This window comes from Hyperoodon ampullatus (assembly GCF_949752795.1).
Source record: "Hyperoodon ampullatus genome assembly, chromosome: 15".
Taxonomy (NCBI): Eukaryota; Metazoa; Chordata; class Mammalia; order Artiodactyla; family Ziphiidae; genus Hyperoodon; species Hyperoodon ampullatus.
The window spans coordinates 12331368-12345214 of record NC_136928.1 but is presented as its reverse complement, the minus strand read 5'-3'; the positions used below and the strand labels follow the sequence as shown (position 1 = coordinate 12345214).

At 45.1% G+C, this 13847-nt stretch overlaps 1 protein-coding gene across 1 annotated transcript in view; it reads left to right on the top strand.

The window, feature by feature from the left end:
• Positions 1 to 1858, top strand: part of TTL (tubulin tyrosine ligase) — a gene marked incomplete at both ends in the record, with an annotated part of 34976 nt that extends 33118 nt beyond the window's left edge. Inside the window, one exon of the mRNA XM_079721263.1 lies at positions 1744 to 1858. Within this exon, the coding sequence (XP_079577389.1) occupies positions 1744 to 1858 (115 nt within the window). The remainder of the gene's footprint in view (positions 1 to 1743) is intronic.
• Between the last annotated feature and the right edge of the window lie 11989 nt (positions 1859 to 13847).

Sequence of the window (13847 nt, the reverse complement as noted above, 5' to 3'; positions counted from 1 at the left end):
GACTTACTCATCTTGCTGTATGGAAACGAGCAGGACGTTCAAAGGCCCACTCTTGCCTGTATGTCAGGTACCTCCTACACCAGAAATATCAAAGGTAAGAGTTGACCAGGTTGAAGCTGCGTCCTCCCCTCCCCCCAGCATCCCCTTTGGCAAATGCCTTCCCGAGGTGGCTAATGACAAGCATCACGAAACACCAAACACGGTGTATTTTGACGGTTGTGGCTCTTGGTGACTTGCCGAGTGCCAAGTTTAGTAGCCGCTATCACTCCCTTGCAGGCCTCCTGGTCACTATCCCTTCAGAAGTGGGAGGTTGTGTGGTGTGGCTACACCAAACTGTTGAAAATGGGACTTGATTCATAGACAGAAGGGCAGAGACTGGGGGACTGGGGAGAGAGGGGAGAACAGACATCCAGCAGGAAAGATGAAGGTCAGCTGGCAGTTAGGACTTCCCGAGACACACAGTGGAAGCGTGGCTTTGCATGAGCGTTCTTCCCAGAGGGCCTTACGAGAGGTTAGAACATACAAGTTCCAGCTTCAAGGGCAGTAGAAGGGGATGGGGGTGGGTGGGAGAAAGTTTCTGTGATGGGGAGGATGACAGCAGAGATTTGCCGTTGCATCAGGAGGGATGGGAATTCGCTTGTGAAGATTTCCTACCTGATGGAGATTGGGACATAGCATCTTCTGGAAATCAGGGCAGTAAAGACCTCTGTTCCTCTAGGTTGAGCTGGCCTGGGCTCCTACCCTTGGCTCCAGCCACCTGGATTCCAAATGTGTCTTGAGTCAGTTGGGAAGGCACATCAGGCCTGGAGCATCATCCCAAATGTGGGTTTTCTCTTTGGACCATATGTCTCTGGTTTTTCCCTGTGTTAGAGACAGTCCTGAGCGAGCTGGCTCTGGGGGCCTCATGTGCTGCCATGTGAAACGGGCGAAAATCCTATAGGCAGTAAGTGAGTGGGGAGCTAGAGGGCCTCATCGCTTCTCTGAAGAGACTGGATGGGAGGTTTTCCTCCTTAGCTTTTCTGCTATGGTGGTTCCATTGCCTCTGGCTGAAGTCCAGACCCCTGCACGTGGCATCAGAACCCTGCACAGCCTGGCCCCTGCCTGGTCCCTAGCCTCGCACCGCGATGGTCCAGTTCCCCAGATGCCCTGAGTTCTGTCTCCTCAGTGGGTACCGCTCCTTCCATCTGCACTGCGCCTCTTCTCTCTCCCCCAGGCCTCTCTTTCTCCCCACCCCGCCTCCTTTCTCTCCGCATCTCTGCCCCGTTCTTTGTGTCTGGCTCCCCCTCCTTCATCCTGTTTCCTATCCCATCATCCATTCTCTGTCCGACGTGATTCCCTCTCGGGGTCTCGGCTGAGCTGTCACTCCGGGGAGTCTTTCCTGAAGGCCCCTCAGCCACACCGTGTGGGCACTTTCCCTGGGGAGAGCCTGTGCCTCCAGGTGTCCCCCCACCCCAGACAGGCAAGACGGCCCCCGTTCTCTTTGGAATCGCCTGTCTCCCCTGCAGTTCAAGTCAGAGCAGGAGTCGTCTTGTCTGTTCACCTGCAAGACCTTCCAGAAATATCTGTTTTGAGTGGCTGCTTTCTCTTCCTGCAGTACCTCCTGCAGGATCTGTATGGTCAGCAGACACCAGTCTTAGAAACGTGAGGTGGAATTTCTAGGGCAGATCCTGGTGAAAAAAGCGTTGACTGTTCGCTTGCGCTTTGATGAGCATCCTCAGTAATAGCTCTTTGAACCCGTTTCAGGAAGCTCTATGCGGAGCTGTGCCAAGGCATTGTGGACATAGCCATCGCCAGCCTCTTCCCGCCCCCCGGCTCGGCGCAGCAGCCGTCCCAGCCGGCCGCCTTCATCAAGCTGTGACCGAGGGAGGTGCTCGAAGCTGCCTCGGAAGAAGCACGAGGGGGCGCTGCCCCGGGGGAAGGAGAAGTGTCCGAGTCGCTCGTCATCAAGCCAAACAGGAGGAAGAGAGACAACCCGCAGAGACGCGCTGGAAGAAGAAAAGGCAGCTTCCCCGAGGAGTGGTTGTTTGCCCAGGGGTTCCCAGGTGGAGCTCTTGGCACTGCTACTGAGATTCGAAAACTGCAGCAAATTTCGCCAGTGGGAGAGCAGGATATTCTTCTGAGGGGCAAAAACAGGGATGTGCTTATTTTACGTTCTCAGCCTTTGAAAAATCTGATTTTTATCCTAACGTAGTGCTGTGAGCAGCGCCTCTCCTGCCCGGGGTGGCAGCCGTTGGATCTGGTTGGTGTCTGTCCACCTGCTGCATTAGTGCCTTAGCTCTGTGCCCAGCTACAGCCTCCTGTCTGGGGCAGGGGCGGGATGTGAGAGCACTTGGGAGGTTGCCAACGTGTCCCCCGCTAGTCCCACAGGCATCTGGACAAGCGCGCACCGACTGTCCTGGGTGCTGGGCTCTGCGGACGCTGCCTTGCCATCGGGGGGCTTGCTCATCTTGGTCCTGATGGCATCTGGCTGGTCACTGGCCAGGGTTGGCGTGGGCTGGGCACCAAACAGCAAACGCTGCCCTCAGCCTGCTCTCTGCATGTTTTAGAAACCAAGCAGCAAGTTTGCTGCAAATCCGTAAGCATCCAAAAAGCATGAGAGAGGAAAAAACACAACGTCCTGCTTCACTTAATAGTTGCGTGGGGGGGAGTCTTTGAAATATGATTCTCAGTTCTCTTTGTTTTAACCAGAATTCTACATGCCCTTTGGCCAAGTTCCCTTTCGTTCTGTTTTTCTGGGGGGGATTTAACTTTTGTAAAAATCCTTCTAGGGGTCAGGAGAGGGTAGAATTCCCCTCCCCTCCACCCCAGGGGGCTCCTCCCCATTTTGTTTTTCTTGCTCTTCTAGCACCTTCTGTGGGAGCTGGACAGGCAGGTTGTGTTCCAGGGAAGATTCTCCGTCTGCTGCGCCTCTCTCGACATCACGGAGAGGCTCTGAATCAGTGTGTGTCTCGCCTGAGTGGGAGAGTCTCTTAAAATGGGGAAGATGTGGTTTCAGAGCCGCACTCAGCATCTCTTAAGTCAGCAGAGGTTAACGGGTGTCCCGTTAGATGTAGTTTCTACTCACGGGATGGACGAATTTTCTGCAGACTTTCCAGGAGGCCATGTCACTAGCGAGAGGAAGCCCCGTATGCCATCTCTGTCCACTGTAAGATGAGTGAACGGTGCGTTGGGAATCACAGCAGACCCACTGAACAGGCTCCCTCCTCCCCAGGGCGCGGCGGGGTCTTCCCTCTGGCACGTGTGTGCTCCGTTATTCGTCTCTACGTGGCACGAGAAAACAGTTCTGCAGCCAGGGGAGACTTTTTTTACAAAGAGGAGAAAAAGCAACACCTCACACATGATGAGATGTGGGAGCTTACAGTGAAAAAAGGAATCATGATGGAAATGATTCAATGGATGCAGCAGTGCGTGTGGGATGTGAAAGAGTGATGTCCGGGCTGAAGTGGAGGGGGGGCCAGCTGGCTCGGCCCTCCCGGGTGTTTGGAATTACAAAATAAACGTGCGGGCGGTTACCCAGAATATATAGACAATGAAGTTTCCATCCAGAGCAAAATAAGACCGTGTTAAGGGAACTGTGAAGACCCAGCACAGCTGATGGGTTAGTGCTGCGGGCTTCTGAGCAGGTCATGGTGAGGTGCACACCTACGTGGAAAGTGTAGGGTGATGGGGAAAGCGTGGAGGTTTCTGTAGTGCTATCACACGCGAACGCAGATTTGTGATGATCTTTTGGACCTGAATTGCAGGGACATTCGAGAATTGTCTCTTACGGTGGTGTCTCTTACGGTGACAGAGCTAAGAATCCAGGTAGGCAGTCTGTGGATCTTGATGGATTTTCTAAGAAACCTAAATCAATAGCAATATATGTGAGGGAAGGAAGGCTTTAAAGAGAAAATTCTGCTTCATTCTTCGCATGGTTTCAAATAAGTATCTATTTTATGCATTTATTTCTGATCAGGTGGAATGGTTGGCTCAGAACTGTTCCATATCCTTCCATGATATCCTTGACACAGGTGGTCATGCCTCGCCCCCAGTCAGTCTTCATACCTGTAGTCTGTGTTCGTGTCTCCAGTTGCTGGGGAAGGAGGTGGTGTTTTCTGGAGGTGTCGATTCTGATCTTGACTCTGTCGTTGGCTGCACAGCATCAGAGGAGCCCGTGAACCTCTCTGTGCCTTAGTTTCTTATCTCATGGAAGAGCTTGTTGCCTGACCCAGGGAATACTTCAAGGGCATTTAGTGAGGACACATGAGATTAGGAAGGCTGGAGAACCTCTAGAACCAAGGTTCTCAATGCTGGCTATTTGCTGGAATCACTTGGGAAGCTTTTAAAGAATGTTGGTGTCCACACCTTCCCCCTCCCTCACCCCTGACTCATTAAGTCAGAACCTCAGGCATCAGCATGCTTTGAGATGCCTTGAACCACTGATTGAGAAGGAAGGACAAACACATTATTACCTTGGAAGAATCAGATAAGGTTTAGGGCTTTAAAAAAAAATTCCTTTTAGAAGGCTAGGCATTCCTTTAAGAATGACCGGATGCTGACGTGATACAGCGAGTGCCGTCCCCGTCACAGCCTTTGGAAACTCAGCTGTGCTTTCATCTGCTTAAACAGTTTGTGAAGCCTTGTCAGCAAATATAAACAGACATGAATTTATAAATCTGCTAAATACGTGTTAAGATTATAAACAAATTATTGAGAGAAAATCCCCTTCCTCCCTCTGGACTCCCATGGTAACTATAAACTCCACTGCCCCAGGACGTGGAAGTACCTCGGTGTCTGTCTGATGCAGTGGAGCAGGTGCTGGTGGACTTACCAGCTGACGTGATGTTTCACGAGTGCCTCAGGGTGATCATCCCAGACTTGGGACATCTGGTAGTGCTGGAAATGGATGGGATCGCAGGACCCGCAAGCAGCAGTCATGCTGCAGAGGGTGTTGCCGTTAAGAACGGAGGTCGTGTCAAGCAGGGGTGCATCCAGCCCTGCTGTGGGTGGTGGGGTCTCTGCCAGAGAAGACTAGATGCCAGAGTGGGTCCCCACAGCACATGGGTGCCATGGAGAAAACTGTCTCTGATCCTGGACACAGAATCTGTACCTAAGAGGAAATGACTTCTGAAACAAGGCGATTTTATGAATGTTTAAAATGCCTGGAGCATTAAAGGAATCATATTTCAAGCATTTCTTTGCCTTTTGGTTCTGTCATCTTATTATGAGTGTTGACTGTCCTAGGATATCACTGGTTATTTGAATGCATGATTCTGTTACCCAGAGGTAGGCATACTTTTTCTATAAAGGGCCAGGTAGTAAATATTCTAGGCGTTGCAAGCTAAACTGGTTCTCCTTTGCATATTCTTCTTTCTTTTCCCCAACTCTTAAAAAATATTAAAACAAAGCCAAAAAAACTTAGCACACAGGCCATACAAAAACAAGCACATATGTGGCCATTGTTTGCTGACCCCAGAATGCTACTCAATGCATAAGCCAACAGATTGTCCTTTGAAACTGTGATGAGCTGCTCCAGGGTGAAGCATTGAAATAATCTCAGCTGCCAAAATCCAGTCCATCATGTCTCACATGTCATGTGTATTGTCTGAATCATTCTGCAGATTTTGAGGTGAGACCCCTGGTTGTGAAGGAGTTATGTGTGCTTTAAACATGGAGGTAGAGGGGCTTCTGAAGTGAGGTTCCTTCCCCAAATAGCTAGAAGTTCAAGAAGTCCTTACTAAGACTTCAATAAGGACTTCTGTGTAAGTCCCCATCTTAGGGCTTATTTTATGTGACCTGTCTCAGAGTGTGCCCAGTGTGAGTGGCCTTTTCCCTGGGTGCATTTGTTAAAAATAATCAGCAGCAATTGTTTAACATCTCAACTTACTGAGATGGCTTTAGCAGCTGGAACAAAGAAGCTGCTGACCAAAAAATTTAGAAGGGAAAGATGGGGAATGAGATGGCCATAAAACGTTTTTTTTTTTTTTTTTTTTTTTGCGGTACGCAGGCCTCTCACTGCTGTGGCCTCTCCCGTTGCGGAGCACAGGCTCCGGACGCGCAGGCTCAGCGGCCATGGCTCACGGGCCCAGCCGCTCCGCGGCATGTGGGATCTTCCCAGACCGGGGCACGAAACCGTGTCCCCTGCATCGGCAGGCGGACTCTCAACCACTGTGCCACCAGGGAAGCCCCATAAAACGTTTTGAAAAGTTTCAACATATTCCTAAAACTATGGAAGGCCACACACAGGTGTAGGGCTGTGCACATGCCCAGGGGAGACCTGAATTCCCTCAGCTTTCACCTCTGTCTGATTAGGACGATCTGCACAAGCAGGAAGTGAAGACTAAGGCAGAGCTGTAAACTGCCTGCCTGAGCATGAAGGCATGCCCAACACACACACAGACAGACAGACACACACAGTCCTGTGACAAAGACTGGGAGATGTACTCGTTCTAAGCATTTGAGGGAATCTCTGTTCAATCATTAGTTGACCACTAAGCTAGCTGAGCAGAGACTTCAGTGGCCACACACTAAAGAATACAAGCTTTACAGAATTAGTTCAGAAAAGTCAGTAAATAAAGAACAACAACAAGAAACCCTGGAGAGGGAAGAGTGTCTGGTTTCCAAAGTCCCATCATATTATTAAAAATTTCCAATTTTCAACACAAATTTTCGGGACATGCAAAGAAAAAAGAAAGTATGGCCCATAGAAGGAACAGTCAATAGAAACCATACCTGAAGAAGCCCAGGCATTGGACTTACTACATAAAAACTTTAATTCAGCTACTTAAAATATGTTTAAAGAACTAAAGGAGACAACAGAACGATGTGTCACCAGAGAGACAACATCATTAAAGAGAGAAATTGTTTTTTAAATAGAACAAAGAAATTTTGGCATTGAAAAGTATGATAATGCAAATGAAGAATTCAGTAGAGGTGTTGAAAAGCAGGTTGGAGCTGGCAAAAGAAGGAATCAGTGAATCTGAATTCAATTGAGATCATCCAGTCTGAGGAACAGAAAGAAAAATGAATGAAAAAAATGAACAGAACTCCAGAAACATGTATGTACACCAACATATACATAACAGGAATCCTAAAAGAAAGGAGGGAGAGAGAAGGGGGCAGAAAACACGTTGGAAGGAGTAGTGGTCAAAAACTTTCCCACTTTGATGAAAACCATTAAAATGCATCCAAGAGGTTCAATAAACTAAGTAGGATACATTCAAAGAGATCCGCACCAAGACACCTTAACCACTAAGAAAATAACTTTAAATATATAGTAAAAAGGACAAGGGAACTAAAATGGTACACTAGGAAATATATATTTAACAAGAAAAGGCAGTAGTGAAGGGATGGGGAGGTAATAAGGCATTTACAAAGCAAATAGCACAATGCAGACACAAATCCTACCTTATCAGTAATTTCATTTAAATGTAAATGAATTAAACACTCCAATCAAAAGGCGGAGATTGGCAACATGGATCAAAAAAAAAAAAAAAAACCAACCATGATCAAACTCTATACTATCTACAAGAGACACACTTTGATTCAAAGACACAAACAGGTGAAAGTAAAAGGATGGGAAAAAACATACCATGCAAGCAGTAACTCAAAGAGAGCTTAGGTGGCCATACTAATATTAGACAAAATAGGCTTTAAGAAAAAAAATTATTACAGGCAAAGAAAGACACTTTATAATGCTAAAAAGATCAATCCATCAGGAGATATAACAATTACAAACAAATGCACCTAGCAACAGAGTCCCAAGATACATGAAGCAAAAACTGGCAGAACTAAAGAGAGAAATAGACAATTCGACAGTAAGAATTGGAGCTTTCAACTTTCCATTTTCAATAATGGATAGATGATCAACAAGAACATAGAAAACAATGGAAACCAACTAGATCTAACAAATATCTATAGAACACACCACCCAACAATAGCAAAATATACATTTTCCTGGAGTGCACATGGAACTTTCTCAGGAATAAACCATATGTTACACCATAAAGCCTCAGTGAATTAAAAATGATTGGAATCAAACTACAGATGTTCTGTGAACACAATGAAATAAAACGAGAAATCATTAACAAATCAGGGAAAATCACAAGTATGTGGAAGTTAAAAATGCCAAAGGAAAGAAGCCACAAGGGAAATTAGAAAGTACTTTGAGAGAGATGAAAATGAAAACACAACAGGGCTTCCCTGGTGGCACAGTGGTTAAGAATCCATCTGCCAATGCAGGGGACACGGGTTCGAGCCCTGGTCCGGGAAGATCCCACATGCCATGGAGCAACTAAGCCCGTGCGCCACAACTACTGAGCCTGTGCTCTAGAGCCCGCAACCCATAACTACTGAGCCCGCGTGCTGCAACTACTAAAGCCCGTGTGCCTAGAGCCCGTGCTCCGCAACAAGAGAAGACACTGCAATGAGAAGCCCGCCCACTGCAACGAAGAGTAGCCCCCGCTCACCGCAAATAGAGAAAGGCTGCATGCAGAAACGAAGACCTAACACAGCCAAAAAATAAATAAATAAATAAAAAAGAAAGAAAACACAACTTACCAAAATTTATGGAAAGCAGTTAAAGTCATGCCTAAAGGAAAATTTGTATCTTTAAATGACTATATTGTGAAAAGATCTCAAATCAGTAACCTAACCTTCCACCTTAAGAAACTAGAAAAGAAGAACAAGCTAAATCCAAAGTAAGTAGAAAGAAATAATACAGATTAGAGTGGAAATAAATGAAGTAGAGAATAGAAAAACAATAGATAAGATCAATGAGACCAAAAGTTGGCACTTTGAAAGATCAACAAAATTGACTAACATTTAGCTAGACTGATCAAGAAAAAATAAGGAATGAAAGAGGGACATTACTACAGCACAAATAGAAAGGATTATGGGGGAACCTGATGAACAATAATATGCCAACAAATTAGATAACTTATATGAAATGGGCACATTCCTAGAAAGACACAAAACTGATGAAACTAACTCAAGAAGATAAATTCTGAATAGACCTAACAGGAGATTGAATTAATAATAAATAATATTTTCACAGGGAAAAGCCCAGGACCAGATAGCTTCACTGGTAAATTCTACCAAATGTTTAAAGAGGAATTAACACCAATCGTTCACAAACTCTTCCAAAATATAGAAGAGGAGGGGACACTTTCCAACTCATCCTATAAGGTCACTATTAATACTTTAATACCAAAACCAGACAAAGACATCACAAGAAAAGCAAGCAACAGACCAATATCTCTTAGGAATAGAAATGAAAAAATCTTCAACAAAATACTAACAAACCAAATCCAGCAACATATAAAAAGGATTATAGATCTTCCCTGACTTATGATGGGTTATGTCCCAGTAAACCCACTGTAAGTTGAAAATACCATAAGTCAAAAATGCATTTAATGGGGCTTCCCTGGTGGTGCAGTGGTTGAGAGTGCGCCTGCCGATGCAGGGGACACGGGTTCGTGCCCCGGTCCGGGAAGATCCCACGTGCTGCAGAGCGGCTGGGCCCACGAGACATGGCTGCTGAGCCTGCGCGTCCGGAGACTGTGCTCCGCAATGGGAGAGGCCACAGAGTGAGAGGCCCGCGTACCGCAAAAAAAAAAAAAAAATGCATTTAATACACCTTACCTACCAAACACCATAGCTTAGCCTAGTCTACTTTAAATGCGCTCAGAACACTTACGTTGGCCTACAGTTGGGCAAAATCATCTAACACAAAGCCTATTTTATAATAAAGTGCTGACTATCTCATGTAATTTATTCAATACTGTAGTGAGAGTGAAAAATGGAATGGCTGTCTGGGTATAGAATGGTTATAAGAGTACTGGTTGTTTACCCTTGTGATCGCTTGGCTGACTGAGAGCGTCAGCTCACTACTGCTCCCCGGTATCATGAGCGACTACCATACTTCATATCCCTATCCTGAGAAAAGATCAAAATTCAAAATTTGAAGTAAGTTTTCTAATGAATGTGTATCGCTTTTGCACCACTGTAAAGTTGAAAAATCATAAGTCGAACCATTGTAAGTTGGGGACTGTCTGTATATACTATTGTATACACCATGATCAAGTAGGATCTATCCTAAAAAGTCTACATTCATTTAACACACAAAATTCAATCAATATAATCATTTTTTTTTCTTTGCGGTATGCGGGCCTCTCACTGTTGTGGCCTCTCCTGTTGCAGAGCACAGGCTCCGGACGCACAGGCTCAGTGGCCGTGGCTCACGGGCCTACCCGCTCTGCGGCATGTGGGATCTTCCCGGACCGGGGCACAAACCCGTGTTCCCTGCATCGGCAGACGGACTCTCAACCACTGCGCCACCAGGGAAGCCCAATATAATCATTTTTTATGGAACAAAAGATAAAAGCCACATGATCATATCAATATACACAGAAAAAGCATTTGACAAAACAACACTTTCTTTGTAAAAACACTCAAAAAACTATGAATGAAATGGGAACTTCCTCAGTTTGATAAAAGGCATCTTTGGAAAAACCCACAGCCTACATCATATTTAGTGGTGGAAGACTGAAAGCTTTCTCCCTAAAATCAAGCATAAAACAAAGATCTAATCTTGCCACTTCTATTCAACATTGGATTAAGGGTTCAAAAGGAAGGAAGGAAGGAAGGAAGGGAGGGAGGAAGGAAAGAAGGAAGGGCATTTAGATTGGAAAGGAAGAAATATAACTATCTCTTTTTGCATATGACAAGATCTAACATACAGAAAATCCTAAGAAATCCACAAAACCTATTAGATCTAATACATGAGTTCACACAAGATTGCCAGAAACAAGATCCATATACAAAACTCAATTGTATTTCTAGACCCTACAAATGAGCAATTTGAAAATTAAATGAAGAAAACAATTCCATTTACATCAACATCAAAAAGAATTAAATACTTAGGAGTAAATTCAACAAAAGAAGTTCATTTGTACACCAAAAACTACCAAACATCTTTGAAAGAAATTAACACCCAAATAAATGGAAAGACGTCCCATGTTCATAGGTTGGAAGATAATTATTGTTAAGATGAATATAGACCCTAGATTGATCTACAGATTGAATATAATCCCTATCAAATAGCTCAGCTGCCTTTTTTGCAGAAATTGACAAGCCAACCCTAAAATTCATATGGAAATACAAAGCATCAGGAATAGCCAAAGCAACCTAGAAAAAGAAGAACAGAGTTGGAGGACTTACACTTCCTGTTTTCAAAATTTATTACAAAGCTATATTAACCAAGATTGTATGGTATTGGTATAAGAATAGACATACACATCAAGGCAATAGAACTGAGAGTCCAGAAATGAACCATCATATTTATGATCAATTGATTTTTGACAAGGTGCTAAGACAGTTCAATGGGAGAAAGAATAGTCTTTTCAACGAATGGTGCTAGAACTAAATATTCACATGCAAAGGAATGAAGTTGGATGTCTTTCTCACACCATATACAAAAATTAACTCAAGATGGGTCAAAGGCCTAAATGTAAGAGTTGCAGCTAAAAAAACAAACAAAAAAACACAACTCAGGAGACATCATAGCTGTAAACCTTCATGATCTTGGATTAGGCAATGATTTCTTAGATATGACATCAAAAGCACAAGCAACAAAAGGAAAAAAAATAAACTAGACTTCATCAATATTAAAAACTTTTGTGTTTCAAAGGACACAACCAGGGAAGTAAAAGATAACCCACAAAATGGGAAAAAATATTTGCAAATCATATATCTGATAAGTAGTATAGAAATAATACAAAGAAGTATGACAACTCAACAATAAAAAAGATGACCCAGGGCTTCCCTGGTGGGCAGTGGTTGAGAGTCCTCCTGCCGATGCAGGGGACACGGGTTCATACCCCGGTCCGGGAAGATCCCACATGCCACAGAGCAGCTGGGCCTGTGAGCCATGGCTGCTGAGCCTGCGCGTCTGGAGCCTGTGTTCCGCAACGGGAGAGGCCACAGCAGTGAGAGGCCTGTGTACCGCAAAAAAAAAAAAAAAAAAGATGACCCAATTTTAAAATGGACCAAGTATCTAAATAGACATTTCTCCATTGAAAATATACAAATGGTCAATAAACACATGAGAATATTCTCAATATCACTAGTCATTAGAGAAATACAGAAATCACAATTAGATACTACTTCACATGTACTAGGGTGGATATAATTTTTAAAAAACAGAGGATAACAAATACTGGTGAGGACATGGAGAAACTGGAATCCTCATACATTGCTAGAGGGAATGTAAACTTGTACAGCTGCTTTTGGAAAAATTTGGCAGTACCTCAAGAAGTTAAACATGGAGTTACCATATGTCCCAGAAATTCCACTCCTAGCTGTACTACCTAAGAGAATTGAAAACATATGTCCATACAAAAACTTGTGCATGGATATTTCTAGCAGCATTACTCATAATAGCCAAAGGTGGAAACAACCGAAATGTCCATCAACCGGTGAATAGATAAACAAAATATGTATCCATGCAATGGATTCTTCTTCAGCGGTGAAAGGAGTGAAGTACTGATACATGCTAAAACATGGATGAACCTTAAAAGCAATGGAGAGATAGTAAGGATGGTCGACGCTTTTTGTGTTCTGAAGGGGAGAATTCCTGTGGTAGCTGAAGAGGGACACGAGATCAGTGAGCTGTTTTTTTGTTTTAACAGCTTTTCCAGCAAGTTTGTATCCTGATGGAAATGACTGCTCCTGCCATCATCCCTGCATTCTCCTGCCCTCCAGGAGACCCTGACCAAGGGAAAGGGAATGAAGGAAGAGTTTTCCTTAAAAGAAGCAGACGTTGTAAAGGGAGAGAAGGCAGAATTTAGGTCACAGCTGCACGGATCTTGGGAGATTTGATGATGTCAACATAAGACAGAAACAGAAGATAACTTTTAAAAAGTGATATAAGAGGAATTCCCTGGCGGTCCAGTGGTTAGGACTTAGGGCTTTCACTGCCAGGCCGTTTCAATTCCTGGTCCGGGAACTGAGATCCTGCAAGCCACACGGCATGGGATGGGGGTGGGGGAGCAATAGAGGACTGAAAATTACCAGCTGACCCAGGTAAAGGTGAAACTGGGGAAGGAGGACACTTTTGGGAGTGGTGAATTAATTCATTAATTGTGGTGATGGCTTCATGGGTGTATAAATAGGTCAAAACTTATCAACGTGCACCCTTTAAATGTGTGTAGTTTATTGCATGTCAATTATACTTCAATACAGAATAGAGCTGTGACACACACACACATACACACCAAAGATGAAGTTGAAAGACAGCTGCAGGCAGTCCCTGATAAAATCCGTATTCTGGGGAGACAAGTACTTTATAGGACTTACAGATCCTCAAAGGATCTTAAGGCTGGAAGGCCCCTCGGACACCCGCCTTCCCACCCCGCGGGCCCGCCCCGGCCCCACCCGGCTCAAGACTCCAGTCCAGACGACGCGGGGAGTGGGTAGAGAGGGCAGACCACCGCTTGACCGTCCCAGTGATGAGCCTTCGACTTCAGAGTTGGATAGAGAGCAGTCAGTTTGGTGCCCGACTGCTTTTTCCTTGAAGCCAAGAGTCCGGCTGGGTGTCACCCCAAGGGTCTGCGTCAGCACTGGATCGCAAAGCGGTCAAGGGAAGAGAGGGAAATCTTTGAACACCGCTCTCGGCCAGCCCTAATAGCACGAATGAGAGCCAAAGAGGTCACACGTGGAATTGCCCGTGGAGCGGATTCCCGCCTTTGGCGTCTCGCGGAAGGGGGATATGGGAAGCGGCGGTGGAAGAGAGGAGGCCTGTCGAGTCCGCCACGCTCCCACTCTGCACAGGTTTAAACCGGCCCATTCGCTCCACGGTATTGTTTTCA